The 21,691-nt window shown below is 49.6% G+C and overlaps 2 protein-coding genes across 3 annotated transcripts in view; one reads left to right on the top strand and one right to left on the bottom strand.

Annotated features, from left to right (window-relative positions):
• ACTR1B (actin related protein 1B) overlaps window positions 1-8,332 on the top strand; it is a 10,574-nt gene extending 2,242 nt beyond the window's left edge. For both annotated transcript variants that reach the window (XM_040623554.1, XM_040623553.1), the window contains exons 2-11: window positions 1,691-1,755; window positions 3,029-3,104; window positions 4,198-4,323; window positions 4,672-4,796; window positions 5,029-5,245; window positions 5,382-5,474; window positions 5,566-5,740; window positions 6,766-6,827; window positions 7,085-7,125; window positions 7,293-8,332. In XM_040623554.1, the coding sequence (XP_040479488.1) occupies window positions 1,691-1,755; window positions 3,029-3,104; window positions 4,198-4,323; window positions 4,672-4,796; window positions 5,029-5,245; window positions 5,382-5,474; window positions 5,566-5,740; window positions 6,766-6,827; window positions 7,085-7,125; window positions 7,293-7,395 (1,083 nt within the window). In that variant the 3' untranslated portion in view covers window positions 7,396-8,332. The remainder of the gene's footprint in view (window positions 1-1,690; window positions 1,756-3,028; window positions 3,105-4,197; window positions 4,324-4,671; window positions 4,797-5,028; window positions 5,246-5,381; window positions 5,475-5,565; window positions 5,741-6,765; window positions 6,828-7,084; window positions 7,126-7,292) is intronic.
• A 6,808-nt stretch (window positions 8,333-15,140) lies between these two features.
• Window positions 15,141-16,949, bottom strand: LOC103671191 (cytochrome c oxidase subunit 5B, mitochondrial). The gene is made up of 4 exons (XM_008699798.2): window positions 16,791-16,949; window positions 16,166-16,239; window positions 15,903-16,002; window positions 15,141-15,339 (listed from the first exon to the last, which is right to left on the bottom strand). The coding sequence occupies exons 1-4, from the start codon at window positions 16,891-16,893 to the stop codon at window positions 15,227-15,229; spliced, it is 390 nt and encodes a 129-aa protein (XP_008698020.1). The 5' UTR covers window positions 16,894-16,949; the 3' UTR covers window positions 15,141-15,226.
• Window positions 16,950-21,691: the final 4,742 nt, after the last annotated feature.

Below are 21,691 nucleotides of genomic sequence, written 5' to 3'. Positions count from 1 at the left end.
GGGGGGGGGGGGGGGGGGGGGGTCACTGGTTAGGTTTCGGCCGCAGCCCTTTTACCCCCTTCTCGGGCTCTGGGTGCCCCTCCTTGTGAAAGAGGAGAGACGGCATTTGTCCTTTTGCACAGTGCTGGCCTGATCTTTCAGAGAGAGAGTTCGCTTGGTGACCTCTACTACAGCACTTCCCAAGGAGCTGCAACTCTTAGCAGGACCTCCAGAGTGGACAGGCCCTGCTGTGCTCTTTGACTGGAAAAAATATATATAGGTTAAGTTCTGCCAACCACATATCCACCATCACCTGGTTGGCCACTTGGCCACTTTGACTCTCTCTTTAAGTACTTGCACAGCTGGCAGGACAGTGGGGAGAGTTCAGGACCATTCTTCCCACGACCCATAGTAGTTTGGGATAATGGTTTGGAAGCTTCAGAGAAAAGTTGCCTGGCTTTCTTGTGACCTTGTCCTTCAGCACTGGGGCGCAGCATGTTTTCGACTGCCCTCTGAAGATTTCTGGCCTCAGAACTTTCCAGTCCATGGGAGGAAAATGAAGGGCAGGGGATCTATAGATCTGCCCCTAGCTGGGTATTTGCCTGTGCTGTGTGTGCCTTGGAGTTTTTGACAATGACTCACTCCTCTTTCAGGGATGTTTCTCCCTCCCACATGACCCCCATTTAATCCTGAATGGCTTTTTTTTTTTTTTTTTTTTTTTTTTTTAGTACCCACGTGGGCTCCTTGAGTCACAGCAGGAGCTGTTTAATAAGAAGGCTGGAACTTGCCTTGGGGGTCCTCTCCAGCAGGCTTCAGAAAGGACTAGGGCACTTCCTTTCTTGGTGGGCAGATAATTCACTTAGGCTAACCAACAAGCTTAGGAGTTCAGAGGACAAGCTGCCTGGTCCCTGTGGGCTTCCAGCCCCTCCTCTCTAACATGAGGATACTTATTTCTGCACCACAGACCCAAAGGTTGTGATGGTGATCTGTGGCAAGTGAGGTTGAGAGGCTGATTCCTTCATTAGTGGGAGGTTTCTAGATGCCAGGTTCCCTTTAAGATCCTAAGTCCAGTTTCCATGCTGGAGCAGTGGCAGAACCAAATTCTTTACCTGTAGTCTTTGGAGAAGCCACTTGAAGAGAGGTGCCAGTTGTCGCTGTGTGCACAGTGATCTTCCCTGGTGGGTCCTGTATGTGGTCTATGTCTGCTGGGGGAGGGGGGGTGGCCAGGGGCATTGAAAAGAAACTATGCTTGGAGGTTGCTTCTGGCTGACTTTTGGGAGGAGCTTGTGCTGCTGTGGATTGATTCCTCCTGCCTGGAGCTGAGCCTAGAGTGTGCAGAGGACGATATACTTCATGGTTTCTCAGTCTCCACAATATTGACATTCTGGGCTAAATAATACTTGGTGTGAGGGGCTGGCTTGGGTATTATAGGATATTTAGTAGCATTCCTGGCATCTACCCCCTAGATGCCAGTAGTCCTCTCCCCCTGCTCTCCCCTCCCCAGTCTCCAGACGTTGTCAGGTTTGGGAGGAGGGCTGCAAAATCCCCCTGTAGTTGTAAATCACTCATGTACTCGTAAATGATCTTGCCCTCTTGGCAGGATCTCAGACTTCCTCCCCAGGCTGCCATGATGTGCCAGTTCTCTCTACTGCAGGGCACTGCCTTCATCTGGACTTGTATGTCAGGAGCTAAACAGTGTTTTTCCTTGCAGGGTTCGGGGGTGATCAAGGCTGGCTTTGCAGGAGACCAGATTCCCAAATACTGTTTCCCAAACTAGTAAGTGTTGCTCAGGCAGCAGCCCTAACCTTTTTGTTGGATTCCAATGAAAAACATTGGCTCTGTGTCACAGCTCTCTTTGGGGCCAACTCTTGCCCCCCACCTATAAGGGAAAACACCAGATTTGTGAGGCTAATGCTGTTACAGGCTCTGGAAAGACAAGAGAAGTGGTCTGGGCTTCCTCCTCTTTGAAGTCTGATTTTGGTCCCTCCTTGAGCCAGGGAGGGAGGGAGAATTCTCTTGGAAATAGGGTGGCATAGCAGCAGCAAGAATGGAAGGGAGACATCTCTGGGAGAAAAACCTAAATTCAAGAGGAGAAAGAGTGGAAAGTTAATGAACAGCCATCCCTTCCTCCCAGGAATTGTTTCTTTCAGGGCTTGTTTATTTTCCAACTCTAGAAGACAATGGTTTTCGGTCAAGGGGAGTGTTTCCCTGAATGGAGCCAGTGACAGGAGGGGTCAGAGGGGTGGGAAAGCACGGAGGAAACCTGGAGTACTTCAGCTACTGTAGCCCATTGGGAAGTTTTTCCTAGGTGGTGCCTCTTCTCAAAACCTGGAGGTTTTAGAGGGATTGATCTAAGTGGGACGTTGGGGGGATCCTGGGGCCCCCAGAGTGGCTGACTATACCAAGAACCCCAGGCCTAGTCTGGGGACAGGGCCAGCTTGGAGCACCAAGCACTCAGTAGGGCTTCAGCTTTCTTTTCTGAACTCCGCTTGGGTACAATTAAAAGTTCCTATTGATGTGCAGGGAGTTTGGGTCAAATTTTGGAATGGTGGCTCATCCAGTCTTCCAAGAACTGAATCTGTATTCTGAAAGCCCTGGCAGTGGGAAGGGGCGGGATCAAATGAATGAGGGAGGGGTGCACAAGGGAGCCATGACCCAACTTCCTGGGACCTTGGTCTGCAGACAGTGGTGGCAGCCCTGCCCTCCTGAAATCGAGAGTGTGGGCTGAGTCATTGTGGCTGCAGAAGCTGACCCTCTGCCAGGGCTGGACCATGAAGGGCTGAGATTCCAGAGCTCTCCGCCCTCTCTGGGAGGGAGGGTGGGGAATGGAAAGGATACCTTTTCTTCTGACCCTGAGCATGCCATCCTGCCAAGGCCTGCTATGTAGGCCCATGTCCCCTAGGCCTGGGTTCTGGCCTTTGCCACGTGGCCACATCCGAATGCTTTGGAGTAGTTACCCTTTTGACCACAGGAGTTAGACTTCGGTTTTCCTGGACGTGGGCTCACCCATGCCCCCCGCCCACCTTGCTAACTTGACCTGTCCTTGCAGTGTGGGGCGCCCTAAGCACATGCGAGTGATGGCTGGAGCCCTGGAGGGTGACCTCTTCATTGGACCAAAAGCAGAGGTAACACCTGTGGAGCCTGCCTTTGCCTGGGCTTGGGGTCTTCACGGTCCCGGGAACACAGGCTTATGGTCAGAGCTGTACCTCCCGAGAGGGAATCTGTTTTCAGGGGCCATCTGTCAGGTGTCTTCCTGGGCTCTCAAGGCTCCAGCTCAGAAATACTCTGAGATGGCACGATGGTTCCTGTATGGGGGAATAGACTACTTCGTGTCCTGTGTTGTAGAGTGATTTGGAAGCTACAGAGGAAAGAACTGATTAAAAAGTGACTTAAGAGTCTGGATCCCTCAGATTTGATGACTAATAGAAATCAGTGTCGTGGGGCCACCTCTTACCCTCCAGGTGGGGTGACTTGTCTAAGCGCTGCACGGCCAGATGAGGCCCTGAGGGGAGGAGCGAAGGTGTAGGGGGTGGCAGCAAGTGTAGCTTAGGCACCTGGGGGACACTGGGGGGGGGGGCTGAGCCAGGGGGGCCCTGAGCCAGGGGTGCAGAGATGCAGGGCTCTCAGGACCTGGGGTCGGTAGGAGCCATGGCTGTGGGTGAGAGAAGTCAGGTGGTGTTTGGTGAGAAGGGGTACACTCGGGGGGGACACCGAAGGGCAGGTCCATGCAGGACATGTGAGCAGTGGCTGAAGAGCTGGAAGGAGCAGTAAGCAGCAGGTGACCACCGAGAGGACAACATGGGATCGGCCACAAGGCAGCTCCTGGCACCGGAGCAGTCACCACGGAGTGGTGGGGAGGGAAACTGGCCAGTGTGAGGAGAGAAGAGGGGAGAACGCGTTGGCAGCGAGTAGAGAAGCCCGGGAAGCAGAGGAAGGAGAGGACTAGGATGGGGGGGGAGGACCAGGATGGGAGGGAGCACATCACCACCATCTCTGTCCCCTGCCAGTTGAAGCTGACTGGGCTCTGAGGGCCTGAGAAGCTGCTGCTGGACAAATGAGGCTGTGCTGAGTTTAGGACCTGCCCCTAGGCCTGGGGACGCCTGGGAAGCAGTGGTGGTTCTATTCAGGGCAGGTGAAGGGGCGGCTTCCAGGAAGGTGGAAAGCGGTTGCTGGAGAGGGGCCGGGTGCTTCCGCTGACCTTCCCACCTTCCCTCGCAGGAGCACCGGGGTCTGCTGGCCATCCGCTACCCCATGGAGCACGGCGTGGTGCGGGACTGGAACGACATGGAGCGCATCTGGCAGTACGTCTACTCCAAGGATCAGCTGCAGACTTTCTCTGAGGAGGTGTGGCAGCCGGCCCGCCCCCGGCCTCCTCTGAATTCCCCGCTCTGCCCTCCCGCTGCTCTTTCCTTCCTGGTTGTGCCGGCCACGCTCCTCTGCATTTTGTTAGGGCCTGCTGCCTCTTCACTGTGTGTATGCGGGTCCGCACAGTCCGTGGCTGCCAAGTAGAGTTTTCCAGAGATAGCTGGATCTCTGGAAGAGTCACTGCTGGCAGATAGTGGGATGTTGCCCTGGGAAGGACAGCAGGCTGCAGCTGTGCTCGAGCGGGGGTTTTGGCGGTCGTCTAGGAAGACCCCTTTAGGGCCTGGCATGTTGTCTTTGCACGTGCCGAAACCCTGCCATCTCTTGTAGCACCCTGTTCTCCTAACGGAGGCTCCACTCAACCCGAGTAAGAACCGGGAGAAGGCCGCAGAGGTGTTCTTTGAGACCTTCAACGTGCCGGCCCTGTTCATCTCTATGCAGGCCGTGCTCAGCCTGTGAGTGCTCCCTAAGCCCTAGGGTCCCCTGAGTCCCCATCCTCCCTGTGGCCATCCTCCTGCTCGTGTCTGACTTCCCCGTAGAAACAGCCCCCTGGTAGCTGTTCCTTTAGGGAGCTCCTCAGGTTCCTTTTTCAGACCCGATAATGCAAATGTCCCAGGGTCCCTTGCAGGGGTGAGGAGGTTCCCATGCCTCAGTGGCTGAGGTGAAGGGTTGCTGACCTGGTGACAGGTATGCAACAGGACGCACGACGGGAGTGGTTTTAGACTCAGGGGATGGGGTCACTCATGCCGTCCCCATCTACGAGGGCTTTGCCATGCCGCACTCCATCATGCGGGTGGACATTGCTGGCCGTGACGTCTCCCGCTACCTCCGGCTACTGCTGCGCAAGGAAGGAGTTGACTTTCACACCTCAGCCGAATTCGAGGTTGTCCGGACCATCAAAGAGGTGACAGAGGGCAGGAGGGTGTGGAGGCAGGCTGGGTGGGGCAGTGGGAGGTGGTGGCACCAAGGCGTGAGGTTGAGCCCTGGGTGTGGGTTTCCCGGTTGCAGCCTTCTGAGCGTTGTGTCCCTGCCCACCGCAGCGAGCCTGCTACCTATCCATCAACCCGCAGAAGGATGAGGCTCTGGAGACAGAGAAGGTGCAGTACACCTTGCCAGACGGCAGCGTGCTCGACGTAAGTTGCCGGGCCTGGCGCTGGGGGGCGTCGGTGATGCCGGCATCTTGAGGAAGAAGGGGCCTGTCCCTCTCAATCTTGTGTTCCAAAGGTGGGGCCAGCACGGTTCCGGGCCCCTGAGCTGCTGTTCCAGCCAGACCTGGTAGGCGATGAGAGTGAGGGGCTCCACGAGGTGCTGGCCTTCGCCATCCACAAGTCCGACATGGACCTTCGCCGGACGCTGTTCGCCAACATCGTGCTTTCGGGTGGCTCCACGCTTTTCAAAGGTAACACCATTTGGGAGGTGGTGATCAAGACTAAGGTACCATCAAGATTCAGACCACACCCCACTCCCTAGAGCCTGGGACGTGGCCCATTTTCTACTGGCTTTTTGGTACTCAGCATTTTTTTTTTTAAGAGAAAGATTTAAAATTAAATTTTATTGACCCTGTAAATAGGTGGTAAGTTCACATAAGATATAAAATGCATGAGATGACGTCTCCCTTCTCCCACTGTCTGTCGCCCCGCTCCCTCCCCCAGCAGTTACAGGTCCCTTAGCTGTGTGCTCAGCAGCACTGTGCGAGTGTGAGCAAATGTGGGTTGCCCCTTGCTTCCGCTTTTACACCCATCATAACATGCTCCGCAAGCTGCACCCTGTGTATTTTTCACATAGCCCCATATCTGGAAGATCTTCCCCCATCTGTGTGAGCTCTTTCACACAGCCGTGCGGCATTTCGCTGAACGGATGTGCCGGCTCCCCGCTGACCTGCTGCTGGCCTGCAAGGTTGTCGCAGCCATCTCTAATGACAGAGGTGCTGCGTCAGATAACCTCTCATAATGAGAATATCCCTGAAGGGGACATCCCGGGAGACTTGCTGACGCAGACAGTGGGCATAGGTTCTTGTTATCCAGTAGGTACCGCCAAAGTCCCTACCAGTTACGGTGGGAGTGCCCCAGCGCCCTCCCAGCACTGCATGTGATCTTTGCCTCTGTGATGGGCAGAAATGGTAGATATTTCCCCTGATTTGTCATTTACCTTTGACTTTGCTTTGGGTGGAAGAGCCCAGGGGCCAGACTGAGCTGTGACTCGGGGTTCCCTCTCACGCTGCCTCTCTGAGGAAGCTGGGCCCACCTCAGGCATGGTGCTGGCTGTTTCCTCCCCTTGGGGTGGCTCGCCCCCGTCCTTGATCCTGGAAAGAACTACTAAAAGAAGGGTGGCAGCAGCTGGGGGTGCCAGAGGGTGGAGATGGGGATGCTAGTAGTAAGGGGGTTTGGATGTGGGCCCCTGGCTCAGCCAGCCTTGCGTTCACAGGCTTTGGTGACCGATTGCTAAGTGAAGTGAAGAAGCTTGCCCCAAAGGATGTCAAAATCAAGGTGAGGTTACAGGGAGCCCCATGGGGCATGGGGGTGCTGGGCAACCTTGACTGGGGAGACGAAAGGGCAAATGCCACCTCCAGACACCCTCTCACTCCCAGCTCTGCTCGGCTGCCTCCTTCAGGTTGGGCTGTTCCCACTGCTCCCAGCTGATGCGCTTGCTACCTGGCCTCAGGCCCTGAGGGAAAGGCTTCCAAGGCTGGGGTGGGGGCTGCCGTGTGGGGATGGGCAATTACATTGCTGCTTGTTCCCTCTAGATCTCAGCCCCTCAGGAACGGCTGTACTCCACGTGGATCGGGTGAGGCGGGGCTCACGGGGAGGGCTCTGGGAGGAGACCATTGGCCCAGGCCAGGTGGAGGTGGGTGGATTTCCCTCCCAGGTAAAGGAGATGGAGCTCTGAGTGCCCAGAAAGGGTCAGTGGCCCAGCCCTCAGGTCCACAAGAGTCTATCCCTCCCTCCTCACAGTGGCTCCATCCTGGCCTCACTCGATACTTTTAAGAAGATGTGGGTATCCAAAAAGGAGTATGAAGAGGATGGCTCCCGTGCTATTCATCGTAAAACCTTCTAGTGCCCAAAGAGATGTAGCGTGTTGGGAGAGTGGGAGGAACGAATGGGGAGTCAGAGCCCTTAACCCTTTCTGGTCTGGGCTCACATCCTAGGCCTACGGTCCCCTACATGCCCTGAACCCTGCCTGGGCAGGGGGGGGCAGCCATGCTTCCCTGCAGCCCTCCCCTGGACACACACACACACACACACACACAGTAACATTTAGCTGCATGGATGGAGTCATGAGCTGGAATTTAGGAATTGAGGAGCCCAGCTTTGGATCGTTCCAGGGGTCCCCCTTGGGAGGGTCTTGCTCTGACCCTTGGGGCCGCTTCCCCAAGCTCCAAGGCCAGATACCCAACACCCCCATTTCCTTTGACAGGATCCCCCCCAGAGCCAGAGTGCCTGGATGCCTGCATAGCTAGCCTTGAGGTGTGGGGTAGAGGGGTGACCAGGGGCTCTCCACTGGTGCCTCACTGCTGCCTGTGCCACACCTGGGCATCCCTTACCCTATCGCATTTAGTCCTCCTGTCTTCCTGGGTGGATGCCTTGGTGTAGGCTGCAGACTAGGCAGTCTTCCATCCCCAGCCAAGGGTCTGGCCCGGGATCAGACCCTTCAGAGCCAGGGCAGAGGATCACGGGGTCCAGGTGGCCACAGTTTACTGCGGTCCCTTCAAAGCACTTCATTGACACTGCTCCCTCTCCTTTACCTTAGTGCCCTGGATAGGAAAGGGTTAACGGTCTTCATTTGTTGAGAGGAAGCCACTTCATCTGGAGTCAGACCTAGAGGGAGTAAGGGGGGCCCATTTCCTTTTCCCACCTCTCCCACTAAGGAGGTTTTCATTGCCCCTGTGGCCAAGACCCCCGCTTCCCTCTCCCAGATATGTACAATAATTTAACACAGTTGCCTGAAAACTTTTTTTGTAAATCATTATAGTAATAATTATGGACAAGGCCTAGTGCGTGGCTCTGTTTTCTTGTGGTTCTTTGCGTTGTTGTTCACTTATCCATCCCTGGGGACTCTGGGAGAAAGGACCAACAAGAAGGCAGCATGGCACTGGCTCTAGCTCAGAAGCCTAAGGGTTTCAGTGGTTGGCGGGGCAACATGGCACAGCAGGCCCCAGGAGGTTGGGCTCTCAAGTTGGTGGTAGAATTCCCCAGCCTCATTACCCACTTGCTGCAATCCACCAGGAGGAGCAGAGAACTCAGAAGCAGAGAACAAGGCTGCCTTCCTCAGCCTCATTCATAGACAGGACCTCATGGCAGGCAGAGCCGGGGCTCGGGGCACCCGCACCCACCCATTCTGTTTGGGCACCTCTGCTGGCCTGCCCAGACATGGCCGAGGATGACACACCCAACAGTGATTCGGGCTCAGGGGTCAGGCCAGCTGGATGGAGAAAGTTGGGGGAGGTGGAGAAGGCTGTGTTGATGAGCTAAGCTCTGTGAAGGGAGCAGCTGAGTGGCGGGGGATGGGAGGGTACAGTGAGGCATGTGAGAGTCGGTGACTGTCTGCCCTTTCCTTCCTTCATCAGGGATTTGGATACCTGCAGTATGTCCAGGAAGGTGCCACAGGTTTGAGGCCAGTGGTAAACAAGACAAGTCTTTGCCCCCAAAAACATATGGGTCAGGGGAAGAAGATGGACTGGCCATTTTGGTAGCATTGTGAGCCCAGGAAGAGGGGCATCTAACCCAGCAGGTGGCGGGCTGACTTGCACGGGTTCAGGAGGGGTCAGCCAGGTACGGGAGGGTGTTCCAGGTTGAGGTAAGAGCTCAAGGGGATGCTGGGGACCAGTGGGGCTTGAGAGAGAGGCATGGACCCAAGTGTTGCCAAGTCAGCAGGGAAGGGTAAGTGGTCTCCTCTGGTTATAACGCAAGATAAACCCAAAAGGGAGGTTGGGGCTGGCACGTGGAGGGCCTTGAGGGGGTTTTTAGCTGGGTGATGGGTGATGGGCAGCCAGCTATGGGAGAATGGTTGTCATAGGCATGTGTTGAAGGCATTTGGAGTTGGGGTTGATGGAGGGCCGAGAGCTGAGATCAGATAGTAGGGGAAAGCTGACTGAGGCCTATCGTCACAGGGCATTTTATGAGGCTTTGTGGTCACGGAGTAGTTAAGCCTGTACGTGCCCTCAAGGGGAAAACAATTTACAGAGAACCCTTTTTGGGGTTGGGTTCATGGTACCACTTTCTCCAAACTACACAGGTTTGGAGCATTCTTACTTGACTCCTCCCTTTTCCTTATCTTCTCCACATTCTGCCATTTACCGAGTTCTGTTGGTTCTTCTATAATGCCTTTCCTGTCCGCCTCTCCTTTATTGTGATGGCCTCTACCACCCTGTCTTACAATGCTAGCTTCATTCTCCCCCCCCCCCACCCAGTCCATTTGCTCTTCGATCTCAAGCCCACATAGCCTTGGTTCTGTCACTTCCTAATCCAAAATGTCAGGCAGCTCTCCACTGCCTGGCAGAATAAAACCAAATTGATGTGATGCAGGGGAAATCCCCTTCATCAGCTACATGCCGCATTAAATTCAGGCCCATTGGGATCTGTTCCTTTCCTGTTTTAGGTTCACACATCGTCATGCTTTGCCCGCCAGCTTCTACTCTGCTGGGAATGACTTTCCCTCATGTCTGTCAAAATCCCATCATCTAAGGCCAAAGCACAATGCAGCATCCTCCCCACTCCCTCTTCCAGTAGGGACAGTGTGGTTATAGATCTCTGGTTATGTCAGGTTTCCCACTGTGGGAGAAAAGCTACCAACAGAAAGGTGGTAAGGCCAGGACGAACTTTGTGGTGTTGGATTGGGATTGGAAGGATGGACTCATGGTTTTCAGTACACAGACAGACAGATGCTGAAATAAACAGACCTCAGTGTGTGAATGCTAGGGTTGGAATATATGTGTATATTTCCCAGCCCTGTCTGCTTGGAGGGCCTAGACACAATGACACCCCAGTAGCAACAAGCACATACAGTGTTCGGATCGGGGCTTCTAGATACCCCTCTTCAATAAAAGGAATCAGAGCTCCCTGGAGGAATTCCACATCTAGGACAGAGAGAGTATAAAACGAGCCTCGAATATCCTGTGGTACCACAGAGTAAGGAAGTGCCCCAAAAAGGAGGGGGGCTTGTTGTCTTAAGCACACAGAAACCAACTTGAAGGAGCTACCCACTTATCAAATCCGTGGTGGATTATAAGCCATAGGATAAAATATTTATGAGTCTACTCTGATATAAATAAACTGAATAGATGTATACATGCAGGAGAAGGGACAGTTCTTCCTTATAGTAGTTCAATTCCTGTAGAAGGAATAATGGAAAATGGAAATCACCATAGGCAGGCAAACACCACAGTATTAACTGTTACAGACAAAAATGGATGCAGACAGTAGTGAGCAAGAGCAAGGACATTTGCATTGCTTCAGAGTATCTCCCCACAAGATAACTAGTAACTATAAAAAGGAAAAATAGTAACTTTATGGTGGAGAAACCTAGTGGATAGCACCTTAAGCCAATGACCAAAGTGTGCATCCCCAGTCATTCGTCACTGTCTCTCGAGGTGATGCACAAGGATGCCATGTCACCTGTACTGTTCCCATCACCTCAGTCTAGCCAGGAACAAACAGGCAAACCCAAACTCGGGGCATCCTACAAATTAATGGACCAGTTCTCTTATTCAAAAATGACAGGTTATGAAGGTAAAGACAGCAACTGTCAGAGATGGGAGAAGAATGAGGTATGACAGCAAAATGCAATGTGAGGTCCAGGACTGGACCAGGCCCTTACTGGGAAAGCCAGCAAAATTAGTGAATAGCACCATATAAGTGTGAATTTCCTGGTTTCAGTCATTGTACTGTTAACATTAGAGGAGACTGGGTGAAGGGTAAACAGGAACTCTGAGCAGTCTCTGCAAATCTAAAATATCTCAAAAGGGAGGGGGGGGAAGAGCTTAGACTCAAGCTAAGTGTTCTGCATTCACTGTCCTGTCACAACTAGCTAGCTGCGTAATCCTGAGCTGTTCCTAGGATTCCCCGTCTCTAATATGGAGGTGATAATAATAGTACCTACCTCATGAGTTTAAAAACAGCCTGGAAGTTTGAGCCTGGAACATTTTGTGCCAGAAGATTAAAAAAATGCTCAAAGAATGACAGGGACATGTCAAAAGGCCACAGGCGCCAATTTGAAGAAGCTCCTACAGCCAAATTTAGAACAAATTAAACACTGGAAGCTAAATAATAGTTACGAATTGTAAGCCACTGAATATAATAAAGCAGGAGTCCATTCCGACATAATCAAAGTTTTGGTGGGGAGCAAGTTACATCTCAAAGTGTTACCCCCATAAGATACTCACTAATAATTAAGGAGCAACTGCGCAGTGAAGAAGTCTGGCAGACATTAGTGTAATCAGGCGACCAGAGTAAACCCTATCAGCAGTGGGACAAGGTGACATCATACGCCTAGTAAGAAGAGTGCAGCAGCACCTCTCCAGTGCTCGTGCCCAAGATGCACAATCCTGAATCCAATCCTGGGGGAACATCACACCAACCCGAGTTGTTGGTGTAATTTTCAGAAGTGCCAAGGTCCCAGGAATCGGAAAGACTGAGGAACTGTTCCAGAGTGGAGAAGACTAAAGGGATATGACAACCAAAGGCAACATGTGATTCTGAACCGGCTCTATAAAGGACATTAGAGGCACATTTAGCAACCCTTGAATAGGGTCTGAGGATTAAATGGCAGAAATGTATAAATTCTAACTTCCTGATTTTGATGGTCATATTATAGGTATATAAAAGAATGTCTTTGTAAAATACATATATTGAAGTGTGATGGAGTATCAGATCAGCAGCTCACACTCAAATCGTTCCAGGAAACAAGTTCTTTATTCTGTACTTGCAGATTGTTTGATACCATCAGAGTGAGGCTCATCTTCTTCCCTCGTGAGGGGAGATGGGATCCACCTTCTAAGCTGTGAAGTATCCAGAGGTTTAGAGGGAGCCCACTTCTACCCAAAAGCAAAGGTGTGGTATTCCTAGTGGGGTATGTTACATTTCCTATCTGCCGCTAGGGCTTCCACTTAGCAAGAGGCAAGGAAAAGAACTACTCACAGTTACATGGTCAGCCCAAGGCAGAGGTTCTCAGCCTGGACTACACAGTGGAATTACCTGGGGAACTTTAAAGTTCTGAAGCCTGCTTCCCACCCCCACTCTGCTTTAATGGTCTGGGTATGACCTGGGCGTCGGGAGTTGTAAAAGTTCCCCAGGCGATTCTAGTGTGCAGCTAAATTTGAGACCCGCTAACTCAGAATGCAGTAGTTGAGCTTTCTGGTCTATTGTTTCCATAATAAAATTATCACACACTTTGTGGCTTAAAGCAATATAAACATCTTCTAGTTCTACAGAAGTCTGACATGAGTCTCACTGGGCTGAAATAAGGTATCAACAGGGCTGCATTTCTTTCTGGAGACTAGGGAAGAATCATTTCCTTGCCTTTTCTGGCTTCTATAGGCTGCACTCCTTGCCCTGCATTCCTTGGCTTGTAGATCCCTTCTTCTGTCTTCAAAAGTGCTGCATCTCTGACCATTCTCCCACAGTCTCATCTCCCTCAGACTCTCTTCTTCTGCAGCCCTTCATTACCCACCTGGATGATCCAGGATACTCTTTTAAGGTCAGTTGATTTGCAACCTTAATAACTTTTTATTACATGACCTAACATATTGACAGGTTCTGGAACTAGGATATGGACATCTTTGGCGGGGGGGGGGCGTTATCCTGCCTACCACAGTCTGGACATGTACTGGGGATTTTTCTTTCTTTAGGGGAGAATTGGTTATGATTTTTTTTTTTTTTTAAGCAATCTCTACATCCAGCATGGGGCTCAAACTTACAATCCTGAGATCAAGTCGCATGCTTCACCAACTGAGCCAGCAAGGCGCCCTGAGAATTGGGTAGTTTTAAAAAGCAGAGAAGAGGGTCTTGAAGTTGAGGGAGGGAGAAGACAAACCCAATTAATGACATGGACAGTCAAAAGCTCACCCTAAGACGGGTGCAAAGGAAGGCTGTGGAAAAGGAAGGAGGAATGCAGGAGGCAGGCCAGACAGAAGGGCTCAAAGGCAGTACCAGAACATTCTTCATGATAGTTATTGGTTAACTCTCGTTCAGTACAGCATTTGAGGTGGGAGTGGTAAGGGTAGATTTAATAGATGGCTGTCTAGGTAGTCCCCTCCCCAAAGGGAAGGGCCTTGAATGGCAGACAAATGCTCCAGCATTTCCTGGAAACAAAAGATAATGACAGCAAAGAATGGAAGCAGCAGCTCTGACTATACCTTGAAGAGCAAGTAAGGCCAAGACTGGGCAAAAGGGTCTTTCCCCAAAGCTCCCCATCATCAGCTCAGCTCAAAGACCTAGTCTGAACCAATTTTGCGGAGAAAGCAACTAACTAAAGCCACCTCTGTGGCTAATCCCAACAAAAACGAAGTTACCAGTTCCATTTTACAAACAGCTTTTGAGAATTTAATTGTCCAGGATGTCAAAAATGTATAGTAGCTGAAATGGACTTTTAAAAATTTCTTTCAACTCTATTTTTTATTACTATGATAAAGTTCAAACATACAGAAGAGTAGAACAATGACTCTTCTTGTACCTGGCTACAATGGATCAATCTTACCCCAAACTCCTTTTTTCTTCCCACTGTTTTAAAGTTAATCCCAGGGGCACCTGGGTGGCACAGCGGTTAAGCGTCTGCCTTCGGCTCAGGGCGTGATCCCGGCGTTCTGGGATCGAGCCCCACATCAGGCTCCTCCACTATGAGCCTGCTTCTTCCTCTCCCACTCCCCCTGCTTGTGTTCCCTCTCTCGCTGGCAGTCTCTATCTCTGTCAAATAAAAAAAAAAAAAAAAAATTAAAGTTAATCCCAGACATATTTCACCCCCACATACCTCACCAAGAATTTCTAACGCATAAAGTTAATTCCATTAACACATCTAAAATTTAATAAATCCCTAAATATCAAATATCCAGAGTTCAAATTATTCAATGTTTTCTTTACAGTTGCATTTCTTCAAATAAAGATCCAAACAAGGTACATGCTTTGCTCTTGGTTGTTATCTCCCTTACATCCATTTCACTTGATAGGTTCTCCCTACTTTTTTTTTTTTCCTCATTGCAATAAATTTTAACTTAAAATTTTTTTTGAAGTAGGCTCCATGCGCACTGTGGAGCTTGAACTCATGACCCTGAGTTCAAGAGTAGCATGTTCTGCCAACTGAGCCAGCCAGGTACCCCTCTCACCGCAGTTTATTTGAAGAAACTGGTCACTGATTTCTAGAATTGTCTCATATTCTGGGTTTTGCTGATGATGTCCCAATGAACTATGCTTCGAACCCCAAGACTTCAAAGCCCCCAAAACTCTGGTCACAAGGTCACCCTATTTTATAAGAATACTGTGAGCCATCTGCCAGGCTCTTTATATTATGTTATTACTTCTAACACCTCACAAGGTTTTGGTTTTTGTTTTTTTTAAGGATGTAACCTACCCTCAGAGGGCACGCTCCCAGTGACAAAGCTAAATGATGGAGCCAATACTACAAGTGGAGTCAGCCTGACGCCACAGCCCAAGTTTTCCCCATAGCAAATGGTCCCAATCATGGTATTATGGGACTGTCAGTCTCAGCATACACAAGCACATGGATGGCAAAATAATATTAACAGATAGCTATTCCCAATGTAAGAATCCATGCCTCCCAAAAAATACGGGATAGAAATAAGACCAGCCAACTATGGGAGAAGGAGCCAATGCAATGGCTAGTCTTTATTGGAAAGAAGAAACTTCACAGCACATTTTGAGTAACTTAGTGCAAAGGCTCAGTGGGCCAACTGGTGGGGCACCAGCTTGTAATGGGTTCCACAGCTCGGGCATCGCTGGGCCTCGCCTTTATGCAGCCAGAACCAGATGACGGTACTATTGTCCTCTTCACCTGAAAGGGAAAAGGTGGTTGAAGGCCATCGAACCTAGATGTGGAGGCTTTCAATATTAACCTTATCCTCAGACACCTCTAAGACACAAAGTTACGGCTGACATCTTAAGAGATCAATTCAAACTCCCCTTCCCCACTTTTCAGATGAAGAAATGAGGCCCTGAGTTTACTTATGAGTAAACTGAGCTCACGACAGAGTCACTATTAGGTTCTAATAGTTCTTCTGCCTATGTAGAATCCCAAAGCACAGTCCATTCTGATATATATCCCTACTACCTAAAATGGTATCTGGCAAAGAGGAAGTATAAGTATTTTCTTGATGAATACTCCTTCATGCCGCATTTCCAATATTCTATGCCACTTTACAGTAAGGACAATGTACTTAACTAATGAAGGCTAATGAAGCTTGAAAGCGCCAGGGGACCCTTAGAATAACTCATTTACACACATCTCCCCTTTATACACACACACCATACACACAAAAGATTTGAAACATCCTACTGACATCCTGCGTAGAATATATTAAACAAATGGGACAAAAAAAACAGTGGTGAGGTACTTACAGATGCAGCCCACTATTCGCTTGTTGGTGATAGACGGGACTAAATTAGGGTCTTCCTTGGTGCCTGCAGCTGCCTTTGGGGCTAGCATATTGTATGGGTCCTGAAAAAGAAGCCATTATGCCAAATGATCCCTACCCTCCAAAGGCTAGTGGTACTGTTCCCACACAAGTCAGGTTCCCTATCTCAAATGCTACCAGAGAAGACCGTTCTGATTCCATCCAAGACCATAAACTCCAGAGAAGACACAGAAAGGAGTTTCTCACCAGTCCTTTCCGTGCAGCCATCAAGACCTCCCTCTCCAGCCCAGTAGCCTGGTCATCATCAGTAGGAACACCACCTAAAGAAAAAACATGAATTACGATGTTGTCTGAATTATCAAGACGAAAAATGCATATATATAAATGTTTACATATAGTTTACAGGCTCCTAAAGGCTACTCATACACATTGTCTCCTAAGGACCATTGTCACTATCGCCAAGAGCGGCAGCATAGGGTAATCTTTTCTTCCTTCAACCACGGACGTCAATATTTCTACATGATTTTTCTCAAAGCAAGTCAGAGTCCTAGTGGGGTTCATGCAACTTGAGGTGAGGGCGGGTCTGAAGGGCAGCTCAGTCTCTCCGCATCCCGGTTGCAACCCTTGTCACCCAAGGTCACCCGGCACCTCAGTTTAGGATTCTTTCGCAGCCGGGGTCAGTCTGGTGGGCGGCAGCACAAGCGGCCGGGAATAACAGGGAGATGCCCGCGGAGCCTGAGGTACTCAGGGCCCCGGAGGGGTCGGTCACTGGGGCCCCGAGAAGCTGAACGGCCCGCCCCGATTCGCTGCCCCGGCACCACCCCGGGAGGGCAACGGCGCCGGTCCCTGACGCGCCGGGCGGGCCGAATACCTCCAGACGCCATGGTGCGCACCGCAGCGACTCCATTCGGACCGCGGGCCCTGAGGGCCTGAGCGGCCAGCGCTCCAACTCCGCGAAGTAACCTTGAAGCCATCACGCCCGCTACAAACACTAGCACTTCCTGGAGCAGGCTCCGGAAAGAGGCGTGACTTCCGGGGGAGGGCTTTCCCCCAATCGGGTGTCAGACTTCCGCTTCCTCCAGGCCTAGAGCCCGCCCTACTCTCGTGGCTCCGGCAGGCGGGCTGGAGAATCAGCGCATGCCTAGTTCTCATTGTCATGGTCGCTGCACAGCGCCAGGGGCACGGGGGTTGTCTCGGTGTGAATTGTAGGCTCCTGGGGCTTTGCCCTTAGCTAATGCGGAGGCAGGTCGTTTTGCGTCCTTGGGAATCCGTGGCTTCTTCCATAGAATGAGGCGACCGCAGTGGCGTTCCTGTGCGTCTTTCCTGCTAGCTGTGCTCTGTAAACGAGCAGGCTGCTTGGTGGAAGTCGTTAAGCTCGAGTGTGTCAAGAGACTTGCTGGACCCCCCGATGATTTAAATTTATTTTATTTTTTTCCCCCAAATGACTTAAATTTAGGAGCGGGCTCCTGAAGGCCACTGTGTTAACTGTTATGCGGGTTCGCCGGGCAGTGTGAGGCATCGCAAGCTTGTGGCTTTGGCCCAGTCTGTAAGAACTTGGGCAGGACCTACCCGCAATCCTAACATCGGTTTCCTCTTACAGGGGTACTGAGGTGATGAAGTCGTTATCGGTAATGAGGTCCAAGCCTAAGGTGGGACCGGGGAGGGGAAGGAGGAATGGGCCAGACTTAGGGCTCCTCCCAGGACCAAGACCTTTGGTAATGTGGAGTGAGGGGGTGGGCTACACCAGGAGGTTATAGGGACGTTGTTGTGCCTTGATTTGTTATGATTTAAAATCCTTGTTTTGAAAGTTTGTTTTGGACAAAGTTGTTTGTGGTTTGAACTTGTTTTGAAGTTGGGTATTAGGACTTAACTCTCGCCCTTGGCGTGGAGAGGACTGTTATGTCATTGACACCAAAGTAACAGCAGTGGGTCGGTCCATCATATGACAGACTTTTAAACTTTAAAAACCAAGAGGTTTAGCCAACAACTTGAGAGTGTTCAGTCTGGGCAAGGCTCCTCTTTCTTGATCTAAATAGTTCTCTGAAGATCTTGAGACACTTTCTCCTGCCCTAGTGAGGCTACTTTTGGTCAGCAGTGGTGTTGAACCGTGCAGCAGTCTTAGAGAAGGGACATCGGTCCCAGCCTTGGCACTCCTAGGCAGTGGCACAATCCGTTTAATGATCCCTTCGAAGCAGCACACCTTCCTGCCAACACAGGTGCCTTGGTAGTGAGGAACCTAAGCTGGAATCTTCCAACCTTTAGTTGGAAGGACTGACTCTACCCAGTGTGGAAGGGTACACCTCGATTAAATTTGGACTTTCTTTCATCTCCCCTTTGCCTGGAACAATAGCGTAACTAACCTATCACTGGTTTGAAGTATGTTATTTCTTTATTGGCTTATAAAGAGATATCCTGTATGCTATTGGCTTGTGAAATATTATAAATTTTAACTCCCTCAATGAACCTGTGTTAAATAAATTATAAGTAAAGACAGCCTCAGTATCTGAGCATAATTTGCCCCAAACAAAATAGGGGGAGCAAGAAGGGAAGTTGATAATGAGAAATGGAATCACCAAAGGTACCTGGGCCAGAGTTCTCTGGTTAAAACTGAAAACATCTTCCATAGCTCCCGTTGCCCACAAGCTGAGGTGTGCAAGCTTCTTGGAAGGGTGGGCATTCAAAAATGTAAACACTGCCCATCATTGGCTGCTAGGAATTTGTTCACATTGTCAGTATAGCCCTATTTCAGTCTGACTCCATGCAATATGTTTCCCTACCAAATGGAGATTGCCTTCAGAGCAAGAATTATGCTCTATTCATCTTTGAATCCTCAGTGCCTTTTAGAGGCCCGGCATTTAACAGGACCAAGTAAATTTTAGTCAATTTACCTCTTGGAGAGATTATACGGAATAAGTTTTCTAGGGCTTTTCCTGGCCCAGTGAGGTCAATTTGAGGTACACTGGGGAGGGTTGAAGTCCCAGGTGTTTCCATCTGTCTCGTGCAGGTTATATTTTCAAAAGGACCTGGTGGAGCATTCCTTCACAGAAGCACATTTGGTCTTCATGGGTGCCCACTTCCACCAAGCAAAAAAATGGTCTCTATTCTGAGGCAAAGAATGTCTTTATCCTCTTTAAAGGTGTGTTTTGCTTCGAATGGCTTCCAGTGCTACTCCCTTCTCTCTTACCTCTGGTGCAACCACTCCAAATTAAATTGGAAAGAAAAAATTTTTTCCATAAACCTTAGGAATGTTCCCCAAGAATCTGTAGTTGATTTGTACCTGTGGTTAAATGTTTAATGCTAGAGAAAAAGCATTGGTCTGAAATACAGGTGTTCTGGAATGGAACCCCACCAGTTAGCCTAGCCAATTGCTTTGTCTTTTGGCCACCCATTTCCTCATCAGTAAAATTGATTAGGCTAGATTAGTATTTCCCAGAGAGAATTGCATGGAATCCTAGTCTCAAGACACGCTGTTCCTAGAAAGGACTTGGGAAGTCCTGCATTTGATGAATTCCCTCTTGGAGATGCACATTCTAGCATATTAAAGGCTCTGATAAGGCTTGCAGCAAAGAATCCTGTTTAATTCACCTGTGGCTTAAGCCAGGGTTTTTCCATCTTCATTGACCGGTGCCAAGTGACCTTTGCCAAGAAGCACCTAACCCAACTCTCAGCAGACCAGTGAGAAATGCAGTTGTGAGGTGTTACAATTCCCTGCTGCCTGATTAGAAGACGGTTCACTCCAGTCTACGAAATAGAAATAAGGTTTATGCCTGATCATAGGACATTTTTGCAGGTCCTTATTCAGCTCACAAAAGACCTGGGATTCTTCAGACTTTGCAGGTCAGCTCCTGATGTCAGGACCAGTCTCTAAGCATCCCCACCCACGCCCCGGTGCCTCCAGCTCCCACCAACCTCTGCTCACACCCCTGCCCCCTAATGTCTCCTTGGGAAACAGTCTCCCCCTACTCCTGCTCTATCACTGTCTTTGCCAAAATAAGAAACTTTCACTGAGTATTATATTTTTACCTTTATAGGATAATTTTTAGTGGTCAAAATAACTACATATTGTAATAAGTCAAACATATGATGAGTAAGGAAAAGGTTCCATGTTAACAGTTTTGTGTTTCTCCATTTTTTTCCTTTCTCTATGCCAGGGTTTCTCAACTTCAAACACCATTGACATTTTGGATCGGATAATTCTTTGCAAGGTAGGGTGCAGTCCTGTGTCCATTGTAGGATTTTTAGCATTTCTGCCATTAGCATTCCCTACTGGTGACAACCAAAAATGTTTTCAGCCATTGCCGTGTGTCCCCTGGAGGGCAAAATCACCCTGATTGAGAATCACTGCTCCATGTTCATATAGACATATTCAAACAAATGCACATATGAGGGATGTTTCTTAAAATATACAGATATATAAGTGAATATCAATTACAAAAATACATATTACCATAAAAATTATTAGCAAGTTGCTTTTTTAAAAAAATTTTTTTGGACATCACAGATCAATACTTTTAGATTTAACTCATTTTATGTAATTGCCGCATAGTGTTTCCTACTATAAATGTACTGTAATCTACCCATTTCCCCCTTGATGAGTATTCAGAATAGTTTTGCCTCAAACAGTGCTGCAATGCATGTCTGTGCACACCTACCCTTATATCTTGGAGGGTGTGTACATTAAACACCAATAAAATCTGCCAAGTTGTTTTCCCAAAAGTTTGGAGCAATTCATGTTCCCACCAGCAGGGCATGTGAGCGCCCGAACCCACCTCCGCACCCTGAGATTTACACATCTATGCAAAGTTTGCCCCGTGGGTGGATAAAAAACGAGATGCTGTTGGTATTTGCATTTTCAGTTCCCTGACCTCCAAGGCAGCTGAGCATCTCCTCATATGGCCATTTGCATTTCCTCTGCTGGGAACTGCCAGGCTCAGCCACTCAAGCAAGCTCCTTAATCTCTTTTTTTTTTCTTTTCTTCCTGTCGGGCATAAGACCTACCTCTGGAGCTGTTGTGAGGACCAAATGAGTTAACACTTGTAAAGTGCTCGGAACTGTGCCTAACATGCTGTAACTGATGAGTTAATGCTGGCTGTAAAATGGGCTATTTATGGGGCACTTGGGTGGCTCAGTCATTAAGTGTCCGCCTTCAGCTCAGGTCATGATCCCAGGGTCCTGGGATCGAGCCCCGCATGGGGCTCCCTGCTCCGCGGGAAGCCTGCTTCTCCCACTCCCACTCCCCCTGCTTGTGTTCCCTCTCTCGCTGTCTCTCTCTGTCAAAAAAAAAAAAAATCTTTAAAATGGGCTATTTATGGGGCCCCTGGGTGGCTCAGTCAGTTAAGCATCAACCTTTGGCTCAGGTCATGATCTCAGGGTCCTGAGAGTGAGCCCTCATGTTGGGTTCTCTGCTCAGTGGGGAGTCTGCTTTTCACTCTCCCTCTGTGCTCTCTCGCTCTCTCTCTCAAACAAATGAAATCTTTAAAAAATAAAATAAAATGGTCTATTTGCTATATTCATAGTTTCTTGGATTTACCCAGATCTCCAGAAGGATACAAAGGAAGCTAATACAAGTAGCTACCTCTGTGTATTTGTGGGGTTGAGAAAGTGGTGGTGGTTGGTGGGGAACAGGGCCATGAAGCCAGGGTGGGATTGAGACACTGCCCCCCTCACCCCCTCCCCCGACATCTTACACAATTTTGGGTTTTGTTTTAACTATGTGAATGTATTACCCATCCACAAATTAAGAAAACATTTTTTAATTGGCTGTTTATTCTT

Source organism: Ursus maritimus, unplaced genomic scaffold (genome assembly GCF_017311325.1).
Source record: "Ursus maritimus isolate PB19 unplaced genomic scaffold, ASM1731132v1 scaffold_6, whole genome shotgun sequence".
Classification (NCBI taxonomy): Eukaryota; Metazoa; Chordata; class Mammalia; order Carnivora; family Ursidae; genus Ursus; species Ursus maritimus.
The sequence above is the reverse complement of the archived record's forward strand: the minus strand, read 5'-3'. Positions and strand labels throughout refer to the sequence as shown.

Coding starts and splice junctions, on each gene's coding strand:
- LOC103671191 (XM_008699798.2), bottom strand. CDS start 16,893: ATGGCTTCAAGGTTACTTCGCGGAGTTGGAGCGCTGGCCGCTCAGGCC. Junction 16,003..16,165: donor TGGCTGCACGGAAAGGACTG/GTGAGAAACTCC, acceptor CTTCTTTTTCAG/GACCCATACAATATGCTAGC. Junction 15,340..15,902: donor GCGAATAGTGGGCTGCATCT/GTAAGTACCTCA, acceptor TTTCCCTTTCAG/GTGAAGAGGACAATAGTACC.